The following is a 23,808-nucleotide window of genomic DNA, read 5'->3' as shown; positions in this document are numbered from 1 at the left end:
GTAAGAATGTGTGTGTGTGTGTGTGTGTGTGTGTGTGTGTGTGTGTGTGTGTGTGTGTGTGTGTGTGTGTACATGAGAGAGAGAGAGAGAGAGAGAGAGAGAGGAATGGCTATGATATATATTTTTCTTATTCTTTTATTATTATTATTTGTGTATGTGTAAGGGTGTAAATGTCTGAATACAATAAGACAGGAGTGTTGGGATGGAGGAGGTGTTGAGAATGGGTGGTGTGGGTTGTGGTGGGGTGGTGGGCAGGACAGCTCAATGTGGTGGGTGGGCACTGGGCAGGTGGGTGTCCAGGAGTGGCCAGGTGTAATACAATATGCAGGGATGATTTGTGCAATGTTGGAATGAGCAGCTTGAGTGGATGGCAGGCATGTTAACCAGACATCATCTCCATGAACTCTGGAAAAGAGAGAGTATGTTATAAGACTCATGTACCACACCTCCAATTTGTACTGTCAAAGGCTCTGGCTGAAGTGACATAGGTTTTCACCTCCACTTTGTACTGTCAAAGGCTCTGGCTGAAGTGACATGGGTTTTCACCTCCACTATGTACTGTCAAAGGCTCTACCTGAAGAGACATGGGTTTTCACCTCCACTACTTTCAAAGGAGTAGGCAGTAGTCACCTGCCGCCCGGTGGAATACTCCAGGAGAGGGACTTACGGGGATGTAGGCAGTGCTGCAGACTGAGTGATTCCCCGTGTCCTCTCTTCCCGGTTCCCTTTGTGGTCTCATTTATACAATTGAGCAGCTGCAGCCTGCCCTCTAAAGACAACTTCTACTACTTCCTACACTACACTACAACACCTTACACTTTTACACTCTCTTCAAATCAAAATTTAATAATGGCTTCACCACGCCCTGCCTCGGAGTCCCCTCTGGGAGGGACCATAAATGTCCCCAGGTCGGACTGCCCTCTGCTGTCGACCTTGGGTGTCTTGACACTTCATCTAATACTTTCACTATCAATTTCTGCAACATTCGTGGCCTTCGTTCTAATTTTCAATCTGTGGAACACCACCTCTCCTCTACTAAACCTCATCTTCTCTTCCTAACCGAAACACAGTTGTCTGTGACTACTGACAGCAGCCCTTTTCTGTTCCCTCCTACTTGCTCTATCCTCATTTTCAATCCAAAGCTGGATGTTGCGCATACGTGCGTAACGACACCACTTGCTCTCGTGCCCACAATCTTGAATCTTCAGAATTTTCTACCATCTGGCTAAGACTTCAATGTCACTCTCTAACTAAATTCATCTGTGCTGTATACCTCTCACCTAATTCCTCTGACTATGTAAAATTCTTTGACTATTTGACTTCCAAGGTGGAGCACATCTTATCTCACTTTCCTTTTGCTGAGATCTCCATTTTAGGGATTTCAATGTTCACCACCAGCTTTGGCTTTCATCTTCTTTCACTGACCAACCTGGTGAACAAACCTTCAACTTTGCTATCCTTCATGACCTAGAGCAGCTAGTGAAGTTCCCTACCCGTATTCCTGACCGCCTTGGAGACACGCCCAACATTCTTGATCTTTTCCTAACCTCCAACCCTTCTGCTTACTCTGTTAAACTTTCCTCTCCGTTGGGCTCCTCCGACCACAATCTAATTTCCGTTACCAGTTCTATCACTCCAGTGCAGCCTCAGGACCCGCCTAAGCGGAGGTGCTTCTGGCATTTTAACTCTGCTAAGTGGGAGGAACTAAGGCAGTACTATTCTGATTTCCTTGGGATGATTATTGTTTTCATGTCAGAGATCCTTCTCTTTGTGCCGAGCGCATAACAGAGGTGATTATCTCTGGCATGGAGCTACATTCCTCATACTTTCTCTAACCCTAAAGCTAAAAAGCCTTGGTTTAACTCTGCTTGTTCTCGTGCTGTCAATGATAGAGAGGCGGCTCACAAACGGTTCCGTAGCCATCCAACTGCTGAAACTCATGCCCTATATATTTCTGCCCGTAATCATGCCAAATCTATTCTCCAACTTACTAAAAACTCTTTCATCAATAGAAAATGTCAAAGTCTTTCCAATTCTAACTCCTCTCGAGATTTCTGGCATCTAGCCAATAATATCTCTAACAACTTTACTTCTTCGTCTTTCCCTCCTTTACTTCATCCAGATGGCTCTACAGCTGTCTCTTCTTTTCTAAAGCTGAACTCTTCGCTCAAACCTTTGCTACCAACTCAACTTTGGATGATTCTGGGCATATTCCTCCTACTCCTCCACCCTCTGACTACTTCATCCCTAAAATTAAAATTCTTTATAAAGACGTTTTCCTGGCCCTCTCTGGCCTTGATTCTCGGAAGGCTTACGGTCCGGATGGAGTCCCTCCTGTTGTTCTCAAAAACTGTGCTTCCGAACTCGCTCACTGCCTGGTCAAACTCTTTCATCTGTGTCTCTCTACTTCTATTTATCCTTCTTGCTGGAAGTTTGCTCACATTCAACCTGTCCCTAAAAAAGGTGACCACTCCAATCCTTCTAACTACCGCCCTATAGCTTTGATTTCCTGCCTTTCTAAAGCCTTTGAGTCTATCCTTAATAGGAAGATAATGAGGCATCTATCAGCTCACAACCTTCTCTCTGATTGCCAGTATGGTTTCCGTAAAGGCAGATCTACTGGTGATCTTCTTACTTTCCTAACTGAATCTTGGTCATCCTCTTTTAGGGACTTCGGTGAAACCTTTGCTGTCGGCCTTGACATATCGAAAGCCTTCGATAGAGTCTGGCACAAATCTTTAATTTCTAAACTACCCTCCTACGGATTCTATCCTTCTCTCTGTACCTTCATCTCCAGTTTCCTTTCCGATCGTTCTATTGCTGCTGTAGTAGACGGTCACTGTTCTTCCCTAAAACTATCAACAGTGGTGTTCCACAGGGTTCTGTCCTATCACCCACTCTCTTTCTATTATTCATCAATGATCTCCTAAATCTGACTCAATGCCCTATCCACTCCTATGCTGATGATACCACCCTGCATTATTCAACAGCGTTCAACAGACGCCCAACCCAACAACAATTAAATGACTCAAGGCGAGATGCTATAGGACGCCTAACTTCTGATCTTTCACTTGTTTCTGATTGGGGCAGAGAAAACCTGGTTTTGTTCAATGCCTCAAAAACTCAATTTCTACAACTATCTACTCGACATAACCTTCCAGACAACTATCCTCTCTTCTTCAATAACACTCAACTTCCCTCTCCTCTACATTAAACACACTCGGTCTATCCTTCACTAAAAATCTAAACTGGAAATTTCACATCTCTACTCTTGCTAAATCAGCTTCCAAGAAGTTAGGTGTCCTATGGCGTCTTCGTCCATTTTCTCTCCTCCCAGCTGCTTGCTCTGTACAAGGGCCTTATCCGCCCGTGTATGGAGTATGGCTCTCATGTCTGGGGGATCCACACACAGCTTTACTAAACAAGGTGGAATCTAAAGCTTTTCGTCTTATCAACTCTTCTCCTCTAACTGACTGTCTTGATTCTTTAAGTCACCGCCGCAATGTTGCATCTTTATCTGTCTTCTACCGCTGTTTTCATGCTGTCTGCTCTTCTGAACTTGCTAACTGCATGCCTTCCCCCTCCTGCGGCCTCGCTGCACAAGACTCTCTACTTCTTCTCATCCCTATTCTGTCCATCTTCCTAATGCAAGAGTTAACCAGTATCTTCACTCCTTCATTCCCTACACTGGTAAACTCTGGAACTCTCTACCTGTGTCTGTATTTCCACCTGCCTATGACTTAAACTCTTTCAAAAGAGGAGTGTCAAGACACCTCTTACGTTAACTGGACCCTCCTTTTAGATTTTTTTGTTTTTTCTCTACTTTCCTCTTAACAGGGCCTGGCAACCAGCGGGATTTTTTTTTCACTTTGTTTTCCCTTGGCCAGTGCCCTTTTAATGTAAAAAAAAAAAAAAAAAAAAAAAAAGTGACACAGGTTCTAAGGGTATTTTAGTGACAGATTAAGAAGATTCTTGATATGATTGACAATAGAAGCACTCTTGAGACCCCAGCTAATTATCTCTAGAAATCAAACTTTGTGAGCAGCAAGTAATTACAATATTTAAGACCAGAAATAATAAATAATGTAATAGTATAAATGAATAGCCTGGAAATATTGATTCTTCTTCCTTTATTTCCCTTCATCTAATTTCTATCTTTCTTTATGCTTCCATCTCACCAACACATGATCTGACAACATTTTACAGTTAATCAGTCACTCATCTTTTCATCCTTCCCTCCCTCACACACACACACGCACGCACGCACACACACACACACACACACACACACACACACACACACACACACACACACACACACACACACACACACACACCTCTCCGAGGATATGGAAAAAAGCTAATAAAAGACATCTGTCTAAATGACGTGAGAAAATACAGTTTCCCGCATCGTAGCATTGATAAGTGGAATAAACTGAGCAGTGATGTCGTTGATGTGGTGTGTGTCAATCAGATGAAAGAGAGATATGACAGGAATGGACAAGGAGACAGGTCACAGAGAGCTTAGCTCGGGCCCTGTAATACACAAATAGGTAAATACAAATAGGTAAATACACACACACACACACACACACAGAGAGAGTAAGATTGGATAAGTGTAGATATGGAGACGGGGCCACACGAGCATAAAGCCCAGGCCCTGTAAAACTACAACTAGGTAAATACACATACCATCAAAATCCAGGGTGCCGGAGCCATCCTCGTCCACTTCCTCAATAATGCCATCCAAGTCCTCCTCGGTGAGTCTGTTATCCAGCTCCCTCAGTATCTCCCTCAGTGTGTCGGTGGTGATGTAGCCATCGCCTGTGGGAGGAAATGGAGCTGTGAAAGGAATTGAGAAATTCCCGGCAATACAAGCATGTGATGCTTGTGATGAGTCAGACAATTTTCACTGAACCACCAGGGAATAGCTGGACTTGTTGTGAATTTGTTTTGTTTCCTCCTCATACAAAAGTTTTCCCATCATTGCCATTGCCTTTGCATTCTTAATCTTAACTCTAAAAGGTGCCCCCGTGTTGCCTTGTTTTTTAAGTGCACCACATCACCTGTGTTGGTGCATTTTCAATCAGGTAATCAGTCAGTGAATAAAGTTTTCCCTTAAGTCCCTTCAACTATCCTCTGAGAGGCCATTAATTGCCCAACACTCCCTTCAAATCTAATGCTTCTCCTCAGTGTCTTCCTAAAGGTTCCTAGATATATAAAATCAATCCCTACATTGTGTACGTCTTATAATTTGTTTTCTTGTCATGCTGTGCTCTTCTCTTTTTATTTTTTTCTCATGGTTCACGCACACCTTCTCACTCCCACCCACCCTCACCCTCTCAAATCCCCAAGAACCAAAGAACCCTTACAACATGAGTACTTTAGTCTGTTCATTCTCTTACACGTTATTTCTCTTTCTCATATGCTGTTTTCCTATTCTTCCTTTCTCCCTTATGGTTCTACTCTTCCTCATTCCCATCCAGCCTTGCCCTCTCTAATTCCCCCAACCCCAAGAGCTCTGCACCACACACCTCCCTTGTCGTAGATGCGAAAGGCCTCACGTAGCTCCTCCTTCAGTGCCTCCTCATCCTCTTCTATCAGGAACTTGGCTGCCAACTCCACAAACTCCTCAAACTCCAGCTCCCCGGAGCCTGAAGGAGGAAATAATGTAATAGAGACAGATACAGTGAGCAGAAATGTTTTGTGAATATAGTTATTTGAACATTGTTAAGGAACTGATGTGGAAATGATTTAGAATGAAATCTGAACTGAAGTAAGCTTGAAATTACACAAAACAGATCAATGTGGGCACAGACTGTATACAGCATTTCACTCAGCAATCAATAGAAAAGAAAAGGCAAATTCTATCAAAATAACACTATGTCTTTTCCCCTCACCATCTACATCCGTCTCTGCAATAACTTCCTGTAGGTTCTTCTCTGAGATTTTGACGCCCATCATTCTCAGAATGGTTCCCACTGTCTCTGTGGTGATGGCGCCCTTCTTGTCCGTGTCAAAGGAGTCAAAAGCCTTACGGAGCGCTGCACAAAGTTGGGAACACTGCGTTAGTTAAGAACTTAGGTCCTTTTCCTGAAGTGCTTTGCTCTCCTACCACAACTGTTTTCAAGAGGTACAGTGATGATTAACTGGGTTTTTAGGATGGTTGCTCATGTTAGTAATTTAGAAATCTTGTTAATCTGTCTCTCGAATGAATAAAATGTCACTAAAAACCTGTGTGACCTCAAGTGGAATCTTCTATAAAGAGAGGTGTGGCACAGGAATGTTCCAAAATATGTATGGCCAAAGCTGACTTGACACTTTCTCTACTATTTTCTTTTTCCTGGTTATAAGGAGTGAGACATTTGTTCCTGCTGTACACCTATAAATGTTATGCATACTGGCTACAAATGGCTAAATGTAATCTTATAATTGCTCTTTCGTTTACTGTTGGTGCTTCTCAAGACTTCATTGCTTTTAATGCTGTGAATTGTTAAATAGAGTTAACATGTAAGACACTAAACTGTACCTACACCCATCTAGACCCACTCACACTCACCCACACTCCAAATCACTACTGACAGTAACACACAGATGAACACACACATTTAGAATTAATACAAGATTCATGCACACCTACCTATATTGCATACATACATACATACATACATACATACATACCATCGATCTGTTCAGCTTCAAGGGAATCCTGCAAGACATTTAGTTGTGTTAGTAAACAAAATATAGAGTGACTGTATAGGAGACTGACTGGAGGTGATGCTTCAAGTTAATGAAGAGTGAGATTAAACAAACAAATCATAAAGACAAATTTGCAAAAAGATCATGTTGGGAACACAAAAAATACAAAGGAAATATGCTGCTAAATAAATAGAATAAAGCAAATCAGAATGAAATAATAAGGGAAAAATTAAATGAAATAATAAAATAAATATAATAGTAAATGTAAGAATGGTAAGCGATAAATCAGTTAGTGAGGCTTAAGTAAATAACTTCACGGGAAATAAAATAAAATAATGCAAGAACGATTTCAAATTGTGCCCCTGTATCCTTTCTTCTTCTTCTTCTTCTTCTTCTTCTTCTTCTTCTTCTTCTTCTTCTTCTTCTTCTTCTTCTTCTTCTTCTTCTTCTTCTTCTTCTTCTTCTTCTTCTTCTTCTTCTTCTTCTTCTTCTTCTTCTTCTTCTTCTTCTTCTTCTTCTTCTTCTTCTTCTTCTTCTTCTTCTTCTTCTTCTTCTTCTTCTTCTTCTTCTTCTTCTTCTTCTTCTTCTTCTTCTTCTTCTTCTTCTTCTTCTTCTTCTTCTTCTTCTTCTTCTTCTTCTTCTTCTTCTTCTTCTTCTTCTTCTTCTTCTTCTTCTTCTTCTTCTTCTTCTTCTTCTTCTTCTTCTTCTTCTTCTTCTTCTTCTTCTTCTTCTTCTTCTTCTTCTTCTTCTTCTTCTTCTTCTTCTTCTTCTTCTTCTTCTTCTTCTTCTTCTTCTTCTTCTTCTTCTTCTTCTTCTTCTTCTTCTTCTTCTTCTTCTTCTTCTTCTTCTTCTTCTTCTTCTTCTTCTTCTTCTTCTTCTTCTTCTTCTTTCTTCTTCTTCTTCTTCTTCTTCTTCTTCTTCTTCTTCTTCTTCTCTTCTCTTCTTCTTCTTCTTCTTCTCTTCTCTCTCTTCTTCTCTCTTCTTCTTCTTCTCTTCTTCTTCTTCTTCTTCTTCTTCTTCTTCTCTTCTCTTCTTCTTCTTCTTCTTCTTCTTCTTCTTCTTCTTCTTCTTCTTCTTCTTCTTCTTCTCATTGTTGCGCCTAGACACAGGTCATAGTGGTGTATGTAGTGCGTCTGTGTGTTTAGCGCGCGTGCTTTCTCTCTTTTTACTTCTCCGCTCCTCTCTCTCCCGTCTTCTCTCCTGCCTCGTTAATCTTCCTCTCTCTTTCTCCTCATCTCTCTCTCTCTCTCTCTCTCTCTCTCTCTCTCTCTCTCTCTCTCTCTCTCTCTCTCTCTCTCTCTCTCTCACACACACACACACACACACACACACACACACACACATGCAGGGGCTTGCCCAACTCACTGTTAACAAGCAACTACAAATGCTCTCTCTCTCTCTCTCTCTCTCTCTCTCTCTCTCTCTCTCTCTCTCTCTCTCTCTCTCTCTCTCTCTCTCTCTCTCTCTCTCTCTCTCTCTCTCTCTCTCTCTCTCTCTCTCTCTGTTTTATCCGTGTGACCTTAGATCATCGTACTCCTCCTCCTCCTCCTCCTCCTTCTAAGTTTTGAAGTGAAAGGTTAAACGTTGCTATATTTTATTTCCTTGTTTAGAGAGGAGGAGGAGGAGATGACAAGATGCAATTAATAACAAGCCTATCGATCTCAACGAGGCTGTGTATGGAAAAATGTTAGGAAGAGGAGGCGGAGAAGAAGAAGAGGAAGAGGAAGAGGAAGAGACTTTAGCCTTCTCTTGTTATCTGACTCGCACACCAAAATAACGCACCTTATTCCTCCCCAAAAATTCTTCCACTCTTCCTCCTCTTCTTTCCCTTTCCCCTTCCTGCCTTCCTCTCTCCTCTCCCCTATCCACCACCACGCCTACACTCCAACTTTACACACACACACACACACACACACACACACACACACACACACACACACACTACACTACTACTGCTATTACTGCTACATTCATTACTTATTTTTCGTATTGTTATACGTTCTATACTCATTTTCCACCACCACAACTACTACTGCTGCTGCTGCTGCTGTTGCTGTTACTACTGCTTTTGAATCGTGTTCTTAACAAATTAAGCTGCTTTTTTTTTTTATCTTTTCCATATTATATACCTTTTTTCATTTAGTTCGTCTGTCTTTTCTTTCAATCCCTCTTATATGTATTAATTTGCGCATTTATTTTCATTGATATATATATATATATATATATATATATATATATATATATATATATATATATATATATATATATATATATATATATATATATAATTATATATATATGTAATTTCCGTGTCATCATTTTTCTAGCATCACCACAATCACCACCATCATTGTCATCAACACTTCCCTCTTACCGCGTAGGTATATTCTCACTGCTTGGTGATGATGGTAATTTAGTGTTTAGAACGTAATGGTGATGATAGCGGTGATGATGAATTTAGTGATGACGAGTGTGTATACCACCATATTGTGACGCGGTGATGATGGCGATGTGGTGATTTCAAACATGATAATTCTTGCAGTGGTGATGAATGTAATAGTGATGTGTGGTGTTTTTTTTGTGATAACTGGTGATTTTATGATGAGTGATGGTGGGTTTGTAATGAATAGTGGTGGTTGTTGTGACTGGTGGTGATGCCTGGTGATGACAGACTAGTAGTGTTATCACGGGGTAAATATTGACACCCCTCAACTTTCATCGCTGGTGTAGGAATGCACTCACCATCTTGTGTTATGGTGTTGTGGTGTTTTGGCGTTGTGGTGGTAAGGATGGTGTCCCCGAGCTTCTCCGGACTGGTGTGAGGCGCGCCGCTCCCAACCTCCTCCCTTTTATTTCTCACTATTTTTACATGATGTGAAATGGCTGGTACACGACCCCACCCCACCCCACCCCACCACCCTACCTCCTTTCTCTACCTGCCCCCTTTTTTCCCCTCACCTACCCTCCCTCTCCCTCTCTTAGTCTCCATTACGCGAGGTAGGGCGGTATCTTCTCTCCCTCTCTCCCTCTTCCTCTTTCTCCCCCTCTCCCTCTCTCTTCTATTTCCGCCAGCTCCCTTCTTTTACAGTGGTTTTCCAAGGGTCAAATATGGGGGAAGGCTGCGAAGGGGGTGGGGAGAGGGGAGGTGTCATGATGAAGTGGCGGTGGTGGTCGTGGATGATCGTGGGTGAGGTGGAAGGTTAATGGGTGGAGTAAAATACTGAGGTAAGTAAGTGATTATTTATTGCTAACCTTATTACATCAAGTTTAACATGTACAGTACTATATACAATATGTAACGTTAGCTATGGTCCGTAGAACTAGAACTCCATAACGGACATTTGTGTGTGTGTGTGTGTGTGTGTGTGTGTGTGTGTGTGTGTGTGTGTGTGTGTGTGTGTGTGTGTGTATGACAGATCCATAATACAAGCTCTATGGTGATTTGCTACATTTTTCTCCCTTTTCTTTCCTTCACTCCACTTCTTTTTTCACTATCTTATTTTTTTCTTACCTCTTCCTTTTTTTCTATCTCTCCATCCTTCTCTTCTCCATCCACCTATTCTATATGTAATCACTTCAGTACCATGACGCGTTTCCATATTCATTGTACTTACTATTTGGTGATTTTTTACAGCTTCAGAAAATTATGTGGGGTATTAAAATAATGAATATAGTTGCCATTAATCTTGTGACCTCCATAGAACCTTCCTAATGTAAATAAAATTGTCTAATCATACCAAAAACTTTAGGTAAAAATGCGTCCCAGTATTGAAAGGGTTAAATGTTTTCATCTTCATTTTCTGTCCTCTTCCACCTCCTATTCCTCCTTCATCTTTTATTTTCCCCTAATGTTGACTATTTATTCCTCCTGCACTTTTATTTTATTTTCTTTTACCTTTTTCTTTTCTTCCTTTTATCTCCTCTTCCATTATTTTCCTTTTCTACATCAATCATTCCTCCAAGATTATTTCTCTTAGTTTACTCGACTTTTTAACATTCTCACCGCTTCCACTTCCCTTCTCCACCTCTCAGAATCCAATCTTATTATTTTGTCACCTGTTAGAATGTTTGCTCGTCTGTCTGTCTCTCTGTCTGTCCATACTTGACTTTGGTATTAGTTTTCAGTTTGTTTGTCTTTGTTTTGCTTGATTACCTTTCTTCCTCTTTTTAATTCTCTATTTCTTCTCTCTCTCTCTCTCTCTCTCTCTCTCTCTCTCTCTCTCTCTCTCTCTCTCTCTCTCTCTCTCTCTCTCTCTCTCTCCTTTTGCTTGTCAGTCAGTCTGTCAAATTCCAAATTCCTTCATCAGAGAGAGAGAGAGAGAGAGAGAGAGAGAGAGAGACGTGTTCCCATTATCTTCCTTTCTGCCTCCAAGTCGTCTTTTGCTGAATGTCTTATTTTTAGCTCGTGGAGTTTGGCTGGCAGCAACAGCAGCAGCAACAGCAGAACTACCACCACCACCAACACCGCCTACACACTCCTTATAACGCCATACACCCCATGCCCGCCCGCCCTCTCTCTCTCTCTCTCTCTCTCTCTCTCTCTCTCTCTCTCTCTCTCTCTCTCTCTCTCTCTCTCTCTCTCTCTCTCTCTCTCTCTCTTGATGGTTATTTTTCCTTCCTTCCTTCCTTCCTTTCTTCCTTCTTTCTTTCTTTCTTTCTTTCTGCTTCTTCTTTTCTTTTCTCTTCTTATTTTTGTATTGAGAGAGAGAGAGAGAGAGAGAGAGAGAGAGAGAATCATCACTTACCTCGTGTGTGTGAGAGAGAGAGAGAGAGAGAGAGAGAGAGAGAGAGAGTGTCATCACCTACCTCGTGTTTTCATTCTGAAGTGGTGTTTGTTTGTTTGCTTTGGTGAGGGGGCAAATAATACAAGTGTTATTCCTGTTATCATTGTTGTCACTGTTTACTGATGTCACAAAACAGCAAAGCCAGGAACGTAAAGATTTTGATAATGATAGTCTTATATAATGAAGATCCTTTGATAACTGAGCATAAATATTAAAAGAGAAAAATATAATATAGTTAAAAAAAAGTGTAACATTGAAAAGTTTACGTGAAGTTCGGAAGATACTCGTAAAAGCTTCCACTCCCCTCAAGACGAACAGACACACTGACATCCTTATTATTTATTGATAGTTTAGACAAGTATCCTCCTGCCCACTATGATGAAGGCGCTAGTGGTGGTGTCGGTGGTGATGTTGAGATGAACAAGAAATCACTAATTCCTGTTCATCGTCCGTCGATTTGGTTATCATTGGGTTCTCGACTTGTTACGTTACCTCTTCTTATTTGACTTGTTGAATTATCTTTGGCGTTTCAAGGTGGCTTCTCGACTTCTTCTTTCAATGGGCTGGACTCTCCTCCGATCTTGGCTATACCTTCAGCTTGATCTTAGTGGACGGGAACTCTTGACTTGTGACTTGCTGGAATTAGCTGACGTGGTGTCCTCCTCGTGACCACAGAGATCAGATCAAATTCTGTTTTGACTTTATCTCTGGGGCTGAGAGTCGCTCATTGTGATGTTAACTTAGAGTGTTTAAGGAACAGTGAGGGTGGTGGTTGGTAGATAGATAGTGGGGGTGACTGGGAACAAGTCTTATGGGTAGATAGTGTTATAGTAGTGGTCTCGTTCTGTTCTTTGTTATTGCACTTTTTTTTTCTAAGGTTTTGTTGTGGATGGTATGGGCGAGGGGAAGAAGTTAGGGGAGACTATTAACCGGTCATCATTTCCATGAACTCTGAAAGTGAGAAAAAGGCATTTGGTTTTTGAGGCGCCGCGGACCCTTTCAAGGACGCGTCTTGCAAGAGTAGGAGTAGGAAGACCAGCAAGAAAAGAGGAGTAGTAGTAGTACTACTATTAGAAAGAAGAGCTAAGAGGCTATGTTGGTGTTGAGTAAGCGATGAGGGAGAGTGCGTAGAGTGAGTGAGTGGTATACCATGCAAGTGACCATAGGCAACAAACAATGGTAGGTAGAGTGATGCAAGCGTTAAGTGAACTACAGTACTGTTATGAGTAGTGAGTAGTGGTCAGGAAGCAGAGTTAACCAGCCATCATCGCCACAAATTCTGAAAAGGAGTAAGAATATACACTTATATAGAGAGACGCTTGCACTACACACTTAAACCTACGCACACCTACGCACACATACGCACATACGCTTAAAAAATGCCGACATAAGAATTGACATAGAGGCTATAGAGAGCTTATCCGTGTCTCTTAAGGCCCGTATTCTTAAACTGTATTCTCTCATAAAGACTGTTAGTCAGGAACATAATCATGAAAACAATCTTGAACAACTGAACTTCCGCTACACTATAATGAAAGCAGCCTGGTTCTCCCATGAGAATAATTAATGAAATTCTTATGTGTGTTGCTAAATCCTTGTCTGATACTATAATCTTGAAATACCTTTGAAAACGGTATTTCCACTACATTTAAAAGTAAACATTCTCTCATAAGGAGTATATTTGCAGTACGCGTTGAATTGAAAAAAATCTTAAAGGAACACCTTTGAGAACGACTTCCATTATTAAAAGTAGTCTTGATAAGGTAGTGAGTGAATCGTTTAGAAAATGCGGGCCTTAATGCAAGAGCGAAGGCAGCAGAAGGTTCACACGTAGAGCAAAGTGTGAATTTCACATAGCCTTACTCACAACTGGAAGGGAATACAGGACGGTTTGGTAAAGAGGAAAGCGAGGACAACAGCAGCAACAACTGAAATGAAAAGTGAGACTGCCTGTAAAGTAACACACGTATATTACTGGTGAAGTGTGTACTGTGCACACAGATGTACTCCACAGACATGCACAAATTTGCCAGCGAAGACGAGACAAGTAGAGCGAAGTGAGTTTCTGAGGCAGGAGTGTGAATTACTCTGGTCTCGACTCTCAAGCTCAAACCATCCTGTCAGTTAGTTAGCCCTGTGTCTTGACTTAGTCCTAAATCACAGTACTGTAATAACCTGAAGTCGACCTCTTCTGTCTCCTTGTAGGTTAAGGCAAGAATATTCTGTCATGTAAGTTAGCCCGTGATTGAAAACCTAGCGTCTTTTATGTTTGATTGTGCAATATGTTTCAGTGTTTTGTGTGGCTTTCAAACTACATAGAGATCAAGTTGTCTTTTGGCTGCAGCCTAAACTAACTTAAACTTCATTGATTACTGAAGAAGTGTATGAGCGTATTACCTCTTGAGTCACCTGTTGTGTTACCTATAAGACATTACCATCATTAGCAGGTGTAAACAGATATTTCCCTTTTAATTATCGTCGCTTGAAAAGGAAAAAGTAAGAGAATAGTTACTGCCGTTACTCCTATCACTGCATTGTTACGAAGTACTGAAGATGAAGAGTAGTAGTAGGAGGAGGAGGAGGAGGAGGAGAAGGAGGAAGGCTACCCACCTCTCAAATGGTTCCATGGATGATATAGGATAGCGGGTCTTATTATTAATGTGTTCTTTTCTATCTAATTAAGGATGTGAGGAGGGAATGTGGGCATAAGGGGCGACGGACGGAAGATGAAGAGGCGGTGGGAGGAGGAGGAGGAGGAGGAGGAGGAGGAGGAGGAGGAGGAGGAAGATGAAAATGAAGATGGAGCTTCTTTAGCCGGCCATCATAGACATGAACTCTGAAACAGAAGAAGAAGAAAAGAAAAGATGAGGGTGAACGTCAGTAACAATACGACTGAGAGAGAGAGAGAGAGAGAGAGAGAGAGAGAGAGAGAGAGAGAGAGAGAGAGAGAGAGAGAGAGAGAGAGAGAGAGAGAGAGAGAGAGAGAGAGAGAGAGAGAGAGAGAGAGAGAGAGAGAGAGAGAGAGAGAGAGAGAGAGAGAGAGAGAGAGAGAGAGAGAGAGAGAGAGCAGCCACCATCGTACACCAATAACAACACTCATAACAACGTAACTCGTCATAAAGGAGCGTCTCACAACACCGAAGAACGACAAGCATGCGTTCTCAGGAGTATAGAAAAGAGGAAAGTTTCTCACCATCCTCCCAAACCACCTCCATCTGTCCCTTACCAACCTTACACTGCCAACACTTTACAAATTTATTCAATTTGTTTTTTGTTTTGTTTATCTTTTTAAGGGTAACAAGAAGTCGAATATACTTTTTTTTTTTTTTTTTTTTTGTGCACGTTTGATATTTGGTTGGTGAATTTGCCTCACGCTTGTCCAGGTGTGTTTAGCAATCTGTGGGCTAAGGGACGGATGATGGAAGGACGTGGAGGTGAGAAGGTAGGGTCGGTAAGGAGTGACAGGTGGTTCAAGGAGAGAGTGTAGTAATTGACAGGTGATAATAATAATGAAAATCAGGTGTGTGGTGTCGTGGGAATGTTTGCAAGTTTAGAGGTACTTAAGATTTTATGATCTTTTAATTTAATGGATCACTGCTACCTTAAAAAAAGTTTAGTTAATAATCAAATCATCACTGGCGTGTCACATCAAAACACCAATGAAAACTGCCGTATTGCAAGGACAGGTCACCTTCATCTACCTTCCTGTAAATTTTACTCTGAAAACACAAACCACTTGATATTTCTCCTTATACGTCCTCTCTTTGCACGAATCTGAAAGCAATCTGGGTAGTTATTGAAGCCTACCTACCTACCCACCTACACCTGTTCCTGGGTAGGCATAGGGAAGTGAAAGTGTACAGCGATGGAGGAGTTGAAAGGTATAAAAATGTGCCTAATGTGAAATTTTTGCTAGATACGTTAACTATTGTAAGTCTGACTGTTTTCTTCCTTTTCTTCCTATCTTTCCATCTCTCTGTCTTATCCCCTCCTTCTCTTTTCTATCTGCCAGTCCTATTTTATTTCTTTTCTCTTTTTTTCTTCTTTATCGATGTTCTATTCCTTAGTTCTTTTCTTTCTACATCTATTTGCCTTCACTTTCTTTTTTTTTCTCTCTCTCCCCTCTCCAGTTTTTTTTTTCCTCCTTTTCCTTCTTTTTCCTTCCCATTATCCTTGTTCTTCCCTTTCCTTTCACTTCTTTCCCTTCCCTTTCTCTCCTCCCACCCACTCCTTGGCCTAGTGCTTATTTCCCTTCCCTTCACTCCTTTCTTTCCCTTCTTCAATAGTCTTACCGTCAAAGTCAAGAGTGCCGGAGCCGTCCTCGTCCACTTCGTCAATGATGCCATCCAGATCCTCCTCCGTCAGTTTGTTGTCCAGTTCACGCAGGATCTCCTTCAGTGTTTTGGTCGTGATGTAACCGTCGCCTGCGGGAGCATGACAAACGGTAAAGGGAAAAAAAATATTAACCGCTTCAGTACCAGGACGTCTTGTCGTATTAATTCTGCTTATTATTTGGTGATTTTATACAGGTTCAGAAACTATGTGGGGATTAGAATAGTGAAGACTGTGGCCATTAATCTTCAGACCTCCATAGACCTTTCATAATGTTAATATAATCATCTAACCATAACCAAACTCGTAGTAAAATTGCGTCCCAGTACTGAAGAGGTTAGTTAGACAAAGCTGTGTATGGTTTGAAAGTTGAAGCTACGCTGGTTTTTAAGGATATGTTTACGGTTCAAGTGGCAAGTTAAAAAAAAGAAAATTCTACATTATCAGCAGAAGAAATGGTGTTGATAACCTGTAGCCTTGGAAAATAGTGGTGAAAGAGCGAAGCGTGTTTTGAATGCGTGCTAAAGATGAACAGTGAATCCTTACCTTGCTTGTCATAGATACGGAAAGCTTCCTTCAGCTCCGCCTTCAGTGACTCCTCGTCCTCTTCAATAAGGAACTTGGCGGCCAGGGCACAGAACTCCTCAAATTCGAGTTCACCAGAGCCTGCGCGAGGAGGAGGAGGAGGAGGATGAACAGTAGTAATCAATCAATTAATCAGCGAGTCACGTAACCAGTCAATCAATCAGTGCTTCTATCAATCAATAATCTATATGTGAAGTTATCAGTTAATTATTTAATCCATCATTTTCTTTTCGAAGGTATTGTCTATCCATCAATTAATTAAGTATACATTCTGTATATGTCTGTATGTCTCTCTCTCTCACCGTCTTCGTCCACCTCGGCGATGATCTCACGCAGGTTGCTCTCAGACACCCTGACGCCCATCATTCTCAGGATGGTGGAGATGGTGTCCACATTGATGGCGCCCTTCTTCTCTGTGTCGAAGGCATCGAAGGCCTTGCGCAGACCTGGGGGGGCGTGGCGAAAGATAAAAAAGGCGTAGGAGAGATGGGACTGTGTGTGTGTGTGTGTGTGTGTGTGTGTGTGTGTGTGTGTGTGTGTGTGTGTGTGTGTGTTTTCCTTATATCTTTCCTTATAATTTTATATCTTTTCTTTTCTGATCTTAGTGTCATCCTAATATTACTTTTATAAGGTCTTAACATACACATTCAAAAGTAATGTGCTTCTCCTATTTGCGTGTCTGTGTGTGTGTGTGTGTGTGTGTGTGTGTGTGTGTGTGTGTGTGTGTGTGTGTGTGTGTGTGTGTGTGTGTGTGTGTGTGTGTGTGTGTGTGTGTGTGTGTGTGTGTCTTAATTTTTTTTATCTTTATGTGGAAGAAAGCTTTCTTATGGAAGCTTATATATTTCCTCAGCTGTAGGGACAAGGTAAAACATAACTAACTTACCTTATCAAACACACCAGTGAAAAATAAAATAACATAGCATAAAATATCACGAGTCTCCCTCTATTTGGGGGATTTGGGGATATGGGGGGCAACCTACAGCATTACCTAGGACTTCTCCACAGACATCTCCCCTTCAGGTCATTTCAGGGAAGAGGGAGGGGAGAAGAGGGGAAAAATGCGGGGGAGGAAAGCCAAAAATTGGGATGACCCCTGTCGGGCGTTTTTGGCAGTGTCGCAAAGCTGACTTTGGAAGAAAACAGGAGATGGGGGCTGACAATTTGCTTCGTTGATGGTTTATAGTACTAAGCGTGCGTGAGGATGAGCGTGAAGGTGAGGATGAGCGTGAGGATGGGGAGTGTTTGGCTGTGAAGGTGTTTGACGTGAGTGAAGGAAAGTGGTGTTACACGAGTGATGTGAGGAACAAAAATTGTTTGAGCTGAAAATCTGGTTTGTTTGTAAATGATAACTGAGAAAAACAAAAAGCTGAATATTTATATTAAAAAAAGAAATTGCTTAACTTTAAGAAATCTCTCATTCTTCTCACTGAAAACTATTAACAAATCATTAGCAAAAATAAAAATCTTACAAAATCTTCACTGATGATAAGAAAAACAAAACAAAACTAAAAGATAAAGCTTACAAAGTCAGAGTCTTAGTGCAACATGACATTTTTGTGTGTTTAAAGTATTGCAGGGTTGAGTTGAGAATGTTGATGTAGCTTGGGAAAGAGCGAGACAGTGTACAAGATTACAGCAATGATGAGTTAGAGTCAGCAGGAGAGTGAATGAGTGAGTGAAGCTTTTCCTTGCGTTAGTGAGAGTGACAGAGCATCATAAAGCATGTTGTAGATGATATACAATAGTCATATCAGTGCTTTATATGCCCTTGTGGTTAGTGAACTACAGGTAACTTAGCTTTTCAGTACATTTACGTTTAGGAAAGGTTCAAATTATCTTGCCATATGTATTTTCTTTATACAGGTTAGTTAACTAAGATAACCAGATAAGTAATTATTAGATCAACGAGGGGTTATATTATACGCGTCTCTTGATTCCTATGAAAACAGAACAGGCAATGGAAAAAAGGGGAAAATAAAGAATGCAGGACACAACAAGATGCATCAAAGGAAAACTACAACAGGGGCTATCTAGAATGGGAGGTGTGGTGGTGGAGGGCGTGGTGGTGGAGGTGGTGGTGGTGGTGGCGCGGGGCCTACCTTCCCCGGGGTCATGATCCACTTGACTCTGTAACAAAAGAGGGCAGCTGAGCGCACGCCGCGGCCCACGGCAGAGTGAGCGTCCGTGGGAAGACAGACAGACAGAGAGAGAGAGAGAGAGAGAGAGAGAGAGAGAGAGAGAGAGAGTCCTTCCACAAAACGTTCAAAATGGTGACGATGTTCCGATGAGACTACTGTTGTTACTTCTACCACTGCTTCATTGAAAATATCATTTTTTATCCTTTAGAATCAAGAAAAAAAAAAGGAAAAGTTAAAGAATCTTCAAAGTTCTTTATTCTTTATCTTCCCTTTAGTTTCTCTCCTTCGCTAACCCTTCTTCAGGAAAGCACTCTCTCTCTCTCTCTCTCTCTCTCTCTCTCTCTCTCTCTCTCTCTCTCTCTCTCTCTCTCCTTATTGCCTTAATGCGTTAACTTCGTCAGCCAGTTAAACAATGAAGAGGCCAGCCACTCAGTCAGTCAGTCATTTCTATCAGTTAGTCACTTGAACAGTAGTCAGTCATTCAGACAGTCAGGAATTAGATTAGAGAATTAGTAATGCTCTAATTCCCTGGTCAGTCAGTTAGTCAATCAGCCAGTCAGTCAGTCACTCAATCGACCAGCGAAAAGTCACTGAACCACTCAGTCAACCAGTCAGCCAGTCAATCATCCAGTTACTCAGCCAGTCAACCAGCAAATAAATCAGTCAGTCAATCATCCAGCCAGTCAGTCAGTCAGCCAGCCAGTCAGTCAGTCATAAAATCAGCAAGCTCACACACACACACACACACACACACACACACACACACACACACACACACACACACACACACACACACACACACACACACACACACAAATAATACTCGGTTAACATAAATAACAATTACTACAGAGGACTAGCGTATACAAACACATGTACACACACAACATAAATATACCCAGAATCTCAGGTATTACAGGTGCACATGAGTCAGCTTAGAGTGATTAGAGACAGGTGTTAATGTTATTGAAGGCAGCGGTGAGGGAGGGACTGCCTTGTCTTACCGCTGATCTGCTCCTTGTCCAGTGAGTCCTGCAGGAGAAAATACAGAATTAGGATGCTTTTTTTTTTTTATGTAAGTGAGGAAAGTTGGCTAAGGGCAACATAAAAAAAAAGGCCTACTTAGTTGCCAGTCCCCTTGCAGGTCCGAGAGAGTTACCCCTCCCCACCTCATTCCCTTCCAAAAAAGGTGTTTAGGCTGAGAATAATGCGTTTCCCCATTAATCATCATAACCTTCCCTCTTCTCCCCTTAACCTCCCCATTAAGTATATTTCAGTCCTAAACGCCCCTTTAAACACTTCATCCTCCTCTCTCACTCTCCCAATGTTCTTCCCTTCCTCCTCGTTTACATACAGTCTTCCCTTCTGAGAGAGAGAGAGAGAGAGAGAGAAAGAGAGAGAGAGAGAATGGCTGAAAGGGAAGAGTGTTAGGGTAAAGTTAGAGACACGGAGGAAGTAAATTATGAGAAGGTAGGAGGAGGAAGAGGAGGAGGAGTAGAAGGAAGGCATGACGGATGGAGGAAAATTTTTGATTTATCTCTCTTCTGGCGGCAGAGATATTTTAAGGTACTTAGAGAGAGAGAGAGAGAGAGAGAGAGAGAGAGAGAGAGATTGTTTCCCCATTCTTTTTTCCTCCCACTTTTTTCCTCTTCCTTCTCACTCCCTTTCATTGACTCTTCCTTCCTCGTCTCCCTCTTCATCTTTTCAACCAAATTCATTAATTATAGATACGATGAAAGATGCTAAGATGAAATATGGCATACTATTTTTTTCTCCTATACATCACTCCACACACACACACACACACACACACACACACACACACACACACACACACACACACACACACACACACACACACACACACACACACACACACACACTTCCTTTTTCAATAATTAAGTGGCCAGGTGGATAAATTTGCAGGTACAGTAATGGCAGGTGAGTTAATAAAAGTACATATATAGAACTGTGCTTCATCAGAGGCTAAAAGGCAAGAAGATAAACAAACAGGTGAAGATAGAATAGGAGAGGAGGATACTTATAAACAAAATGGAAAGTGTTAGGGAAAAGGGTCATTGCTCTCTCTCTCTCTCTTGGTAAAATTAAAGATGCAAGAGAGAGAGAGAGAGAGAGAGAGAGAGAGAGAGAGAGAGAGAGAGAGAGAATGTGTACTGCGGTTTCTATTTCAAGACATGATGACGCTGAAACCAAAAAGAGAAGGGTTTGTTTACGTTCCACAAGAAAACATTCCTTGCTCGTGTTTACATCTTTCCTCCATCTCTCCTTCCTTCTCTCCCTTCCTCCCCGTCCTCTCCATCCCTCACTTTGATCGCAACTCATTCGTCCCTTTCTCTTTACGCTGAGGAAGGAAATAGGGAGGAGGAGGAGGAAGAGGGAACGTATGGGGGGTGAAAATCAACTACTAGAAACTATTATTAACTTAAGTCCTCGTTTTGTTGTGTGTTTGATCTACTTCTGAGGTGGCATTCTCTCTCTCTCTCTCTCTCTCTCTCTCTCTCTCTCTCTCTCTCTCTCTCTCTCTCTCTCTCTCTCTCTCTCTCTCTCTCTCTCTCTCTCTCTCTCTCACACACACACACACACACACACACACACACACACAGATAAAGTAGCTTCCTTTATCGTACATTATGAAAACCATTTTCTAGGAGACAGAGAGAGAGAGAGAGAGAGAGAGAGAGAGAGAGAGAGAGAGAGAGGAGTTTAGTATGGTACCACAGGAAACTTGGCAACCTCATATTATTCCTAGTATATTCCAGTAAGGCATTTTAGCAAGACGTGGCTTGTTGATGGTGTGTGGGTGTGGCAGTGAGTGTTGGTAGAGGTGACGAGGACGGGCGTGGGCGGGTGTGGTGAGGGTGTCAAAGGGATAGAGAAGGGGCGGGAGGTTTTCTTGGCAAGAGTAGTGGGAAATAATTAATAGATGTCTTGTCTGTTGCGTTACAATGTGATTTTGTCTCTGGAGGAGGAGGAGGAGGAGGACAGGAGGAGGAGGAGGAGGAGGAGGAGAAGAGAAGAAGAAGAAGAAGAAGAAGAAGAAGAAGAAGAAGAAGAAGAAGAAGAAGAAGAAGAAGAAGAAGAAGAAGAAGAAGATTCTTTGAAGGTAGAGGTCATTTAGTTATTCTCTTCCTCTATGTAAATATTTGCATAATTTTCTCTCTCTCTCTCTCTCTCTCTCTCTCTCTCTCTGTGTGTGTGTGTGTGTGTGTGTGTGTGTGTGTGTGTGTGTGTGTGTGTGTGTGTGTGTGTGTGTGTGTGTGTGTGTGTGTTTGTGTTTGTGTGCGTGCGTGCGTGCGTGCATGCGTGCGTGCTTGTCTCTCTTGATGTTTTCATCTTTCATTCCCTTCCCTTTTGTTTATCTTTCATTTTCTTATAAATTATTCCTACCTTCCTTTCCCTTCCCTTCCCTTCTCTTATCTTCTCTACCCTTTTCCTTCTCTTCCTCTCCCCTTCCCTTCCTCTCCCCTTCCCTTTCTCGTTTACAATAATTTTTATTTTCCTTTGACCAGCAACGAGGTGGAGTGTAGTTGGTGACAAAGTGAGCAGGTGGCCTCCTCTCCTCCTCCTCCTCCTCCTCCTCCTCCTCTACTACTACCACTACCACCACTGCCATTATCATTAGTCTCTCTCTCTCTCTCTCTCTCTCTCTCTCTCTCTCTCTCTCTCTCTCTCTCTCTCTCTCTCTCTCTCCTCTCTCTCTCTCTCTCTCTCTCTCTCTCTCTCTCTCTCTCTCTCTCTCTCTCTCTCTCTCTCTCTCTCTCTCTCTCTCTCTCTCTCTCTCTCTCTCTCTCTGTCTGTCTCTCTTAGCAGCATAATTTTTACCATCCTCCATTAATTGATTGAAACACCTGTAGATTACTTCACCTGTACTTAATGAATCGTTTTTCACGTGATCACAAACCCGACAAAGTTTCACCTCCTTCACTGTTTGATGTGGAATGCAGGTGATCCTTTAGTATGGTGAGTGTCAGACATCCGTGCCCCGAGTGAATTGTCTAATATACCTGTCTTCAAGTTCATAAGGTGAGAGATGAAGAGTAGTGAGGTGACTTATTGGCAAAGGAAAGCTATTTGTAGAGTGCAGAGTGTGCCTAGTGAACTCGTGTGTGTGTGTGTGTGTGTGTGTGTGTGTGTGTGTGTGTGTGTGTGTGTGTGTGTTATTTTTAAAGTGTTTTTAGCGATTTACTTTCTTTGATATTTTCTTTTTTTTTTTATTCAATTTTTGTTCATTAAATGCTCATGCTGTTTATTTGTTTATTTTTTTTATTCGTGAAATAGTCTCTCTCTCTCTCTCTCTCTCTCTCTCTCTCTCTCTCTCTCTCTCTCTCTCTCTCTCTCTCTCTCTCTCTCTCTCTCTCTCTCTCTCTCTCTCTCACACACTCACACACACACACACACACACACACACACACACACACACACACACACACACACACACACACACACACACACACACATACCAGCTACCCACGCCCTGATGTCGGCCTCCTGCCCATCCCATACCCTTCTCTCCCCTCACTCTCCCTCTCCCTATCCATCACCACCTTCCCTTTGCCTCTCCCGTCACCCGTCACCAAGCCAGCTCTCCCCACTCCTGTGACGTCACTTGCGGTGACTATTGCTAATCACCGCTTGCTCTTCCTCACTACTTAACTACTCAATTGGCCGCCTCGTAAGCAGCCAGCCACCTGTGTGTGTCTGAATGCCATATTAAAAAACACTTCCTTCTCTCCGGTGACTGTTTTTAAAGGCCACTGGGACAATTAGCCGAGTTCTAAAGAGAATTTGTCGTGTTGATAATGCAGAAATTTTGTTAACGTGGCAGTAGAATTACAGAAGCATCCTTAATAAATCATGTCACTTCAACTTGAGGCCTTTCAAAATAGGGGAGGTGAGGCGCAGAAGTGTTTCAGAATATTGGTGTGTGTTAGAGGAGTGGTGTAGTCAGAAGTCAATAGTGGTGATATTTTGCTGCGATGGGATGTAGCTATGTGGTGATGTCTTTCTGTGGTGTATAGTGGTGATGATGGTGGTGGTGATGATGGTGATGGTTATAGGATACTGAAATGGGATGAACAAAATGGAGAATTGTAAATGTAACACACACACACACACACACACACACACACACACACACACACACACACACACACACACACACACACACACACACACACACGAGAAAAAGCAAAGCAAAACAAACTCACGAACTGCCTTTTGATTTCCTGGATATGGTGGGAACCCTTAAT

At 42.0% G+C, this 23,808-nt stretch overlaps 3 protein-coding genes across 6 annotated transcripts in view; all 3 read right to left on the bottom strand.

Moving 5' to 3' along the window:
• Positions 1-133: 133 nt before the first annotated feature.
• On the bottom strand, positions 134-9,567 carry LOC123511639 (troponin C, isotype gamma-like). 2 transcript variants are annotated; one of them, XM_045267671.1, is made up of 6 exons: positions 9,442-9,567; positions 6,682-6,709; positions 5,901-6,044; positions 5,535-5,654; positions 4,693-4,824; positions 134-405 (listed from the first exon to the last, which is right to left on the bottom strand). In XM_045267671.1, the coding sequence occupies exons 1-6, from the start codon at positions 9,442-9,444 to the stop codon at positions 380-382; spliced, it is 453 nt and encodes a 150-aa protein (XP_045123606.1). In that variant the 5' UTR covers positions 9,445-9,567; the 3' UTR covers positions 134-379. The 2 variants fall into 2 exon arrangements, with proteins under 2 accessions (XP_045123606.1, XP_045123605.1); XM_045267670.1 differs by having other exon boundaries at positions 6,670-6,709; positions 9,442-9,484.
• Positions 9,568-11,571: 2,004 nt separating this feature from the next.
• LOC123511441 (troponin C, isotype gamma-like) overlaps positions 11,572-23,808 on the bottom strand; it is a 16,322-nt gene continuing 4,085 nt past the window's right edge. Inside the window, exons 2-6 of one of the 3 annotated variants that reach the window (XM_045267322.1) lie at positions 19,543-19,570; positions 16,703-16,846; positions 16,362-16,481; positions 15,776-15,907; positions 11,572-12,434 (exon numbers count right to left, since the gene is read on the bottom strand). In XM_045267322.1, the coding sequence (XP_045123257.1) occupies positions 12,409-12,434; positions 15,776-15,907; positions 16,362-16,481; positions 16,703-16,846; positions 19,543-19,570 (450 nt within the window). In that variant the 3' untranslated portion in view covers positions 11,572-12,408. The other 2 variants (XM_045267321.1, XM_045267323.1) reach the window with 2 other exon arrangements.
• The window catches only part of LOC123511439 (sodium-dependent nutrient amino acid transporter 1-like), a 24,040-nt gene continuing 22,433 nt past the window's right edge, over positions 22,202-23,808 (bottom strand). The window contains exon 9 of the transcript XR_006676796.1: positions 22,202-22,249. The gene's annotated coding sequence lies outside the window, so the exon portion shown is untranslated. The remainder of the gene's footprint in view (positions 22,250-23,808) is intronic.

The sequence above is a fragment of the Portunus trituberculatus genome, chromosome 31 (assembly GCF_017591435.1).
Source record: "Portunus trituberculatus isolate SZX2019 chromosome 31, ASM1759143v1, whole genome shotgun sequence".
Taxonomy (NCBI): domain Eukaryota; kingdom Metazoa; phylum Arthropoda; class Malacostraca; order Decapoda; family Portunidae; genus Portunus; species Portunus trituberculatus.
Note: the sequence above shows the minus strand (reverse complement) of the source record. Positions and strands in the feature narration are given on the sequence as shown.

What these genes read in the sequence shown, in the direction of transcription:
- LOC123511639 (XM_045267670.1), bottom strand. An exon ending in GATCGATGGTATGTATGTAT is followed by an intron (nt 6,045 to 6,669) that starts GTATGTATGTAT and finishes AACTTTGTGCAG; the next exon opens with CGCTCCGTAAGGCTTTTGAC. An exon ending in TCGCATCTACGACAAGGGAG is followed by an intron (nt 4,825 to 5,534) that starts GTGTGTGGTGCA and finishes TTCCTCCCACAG; the next exon opens with GCGATGGCTACATCACCACC.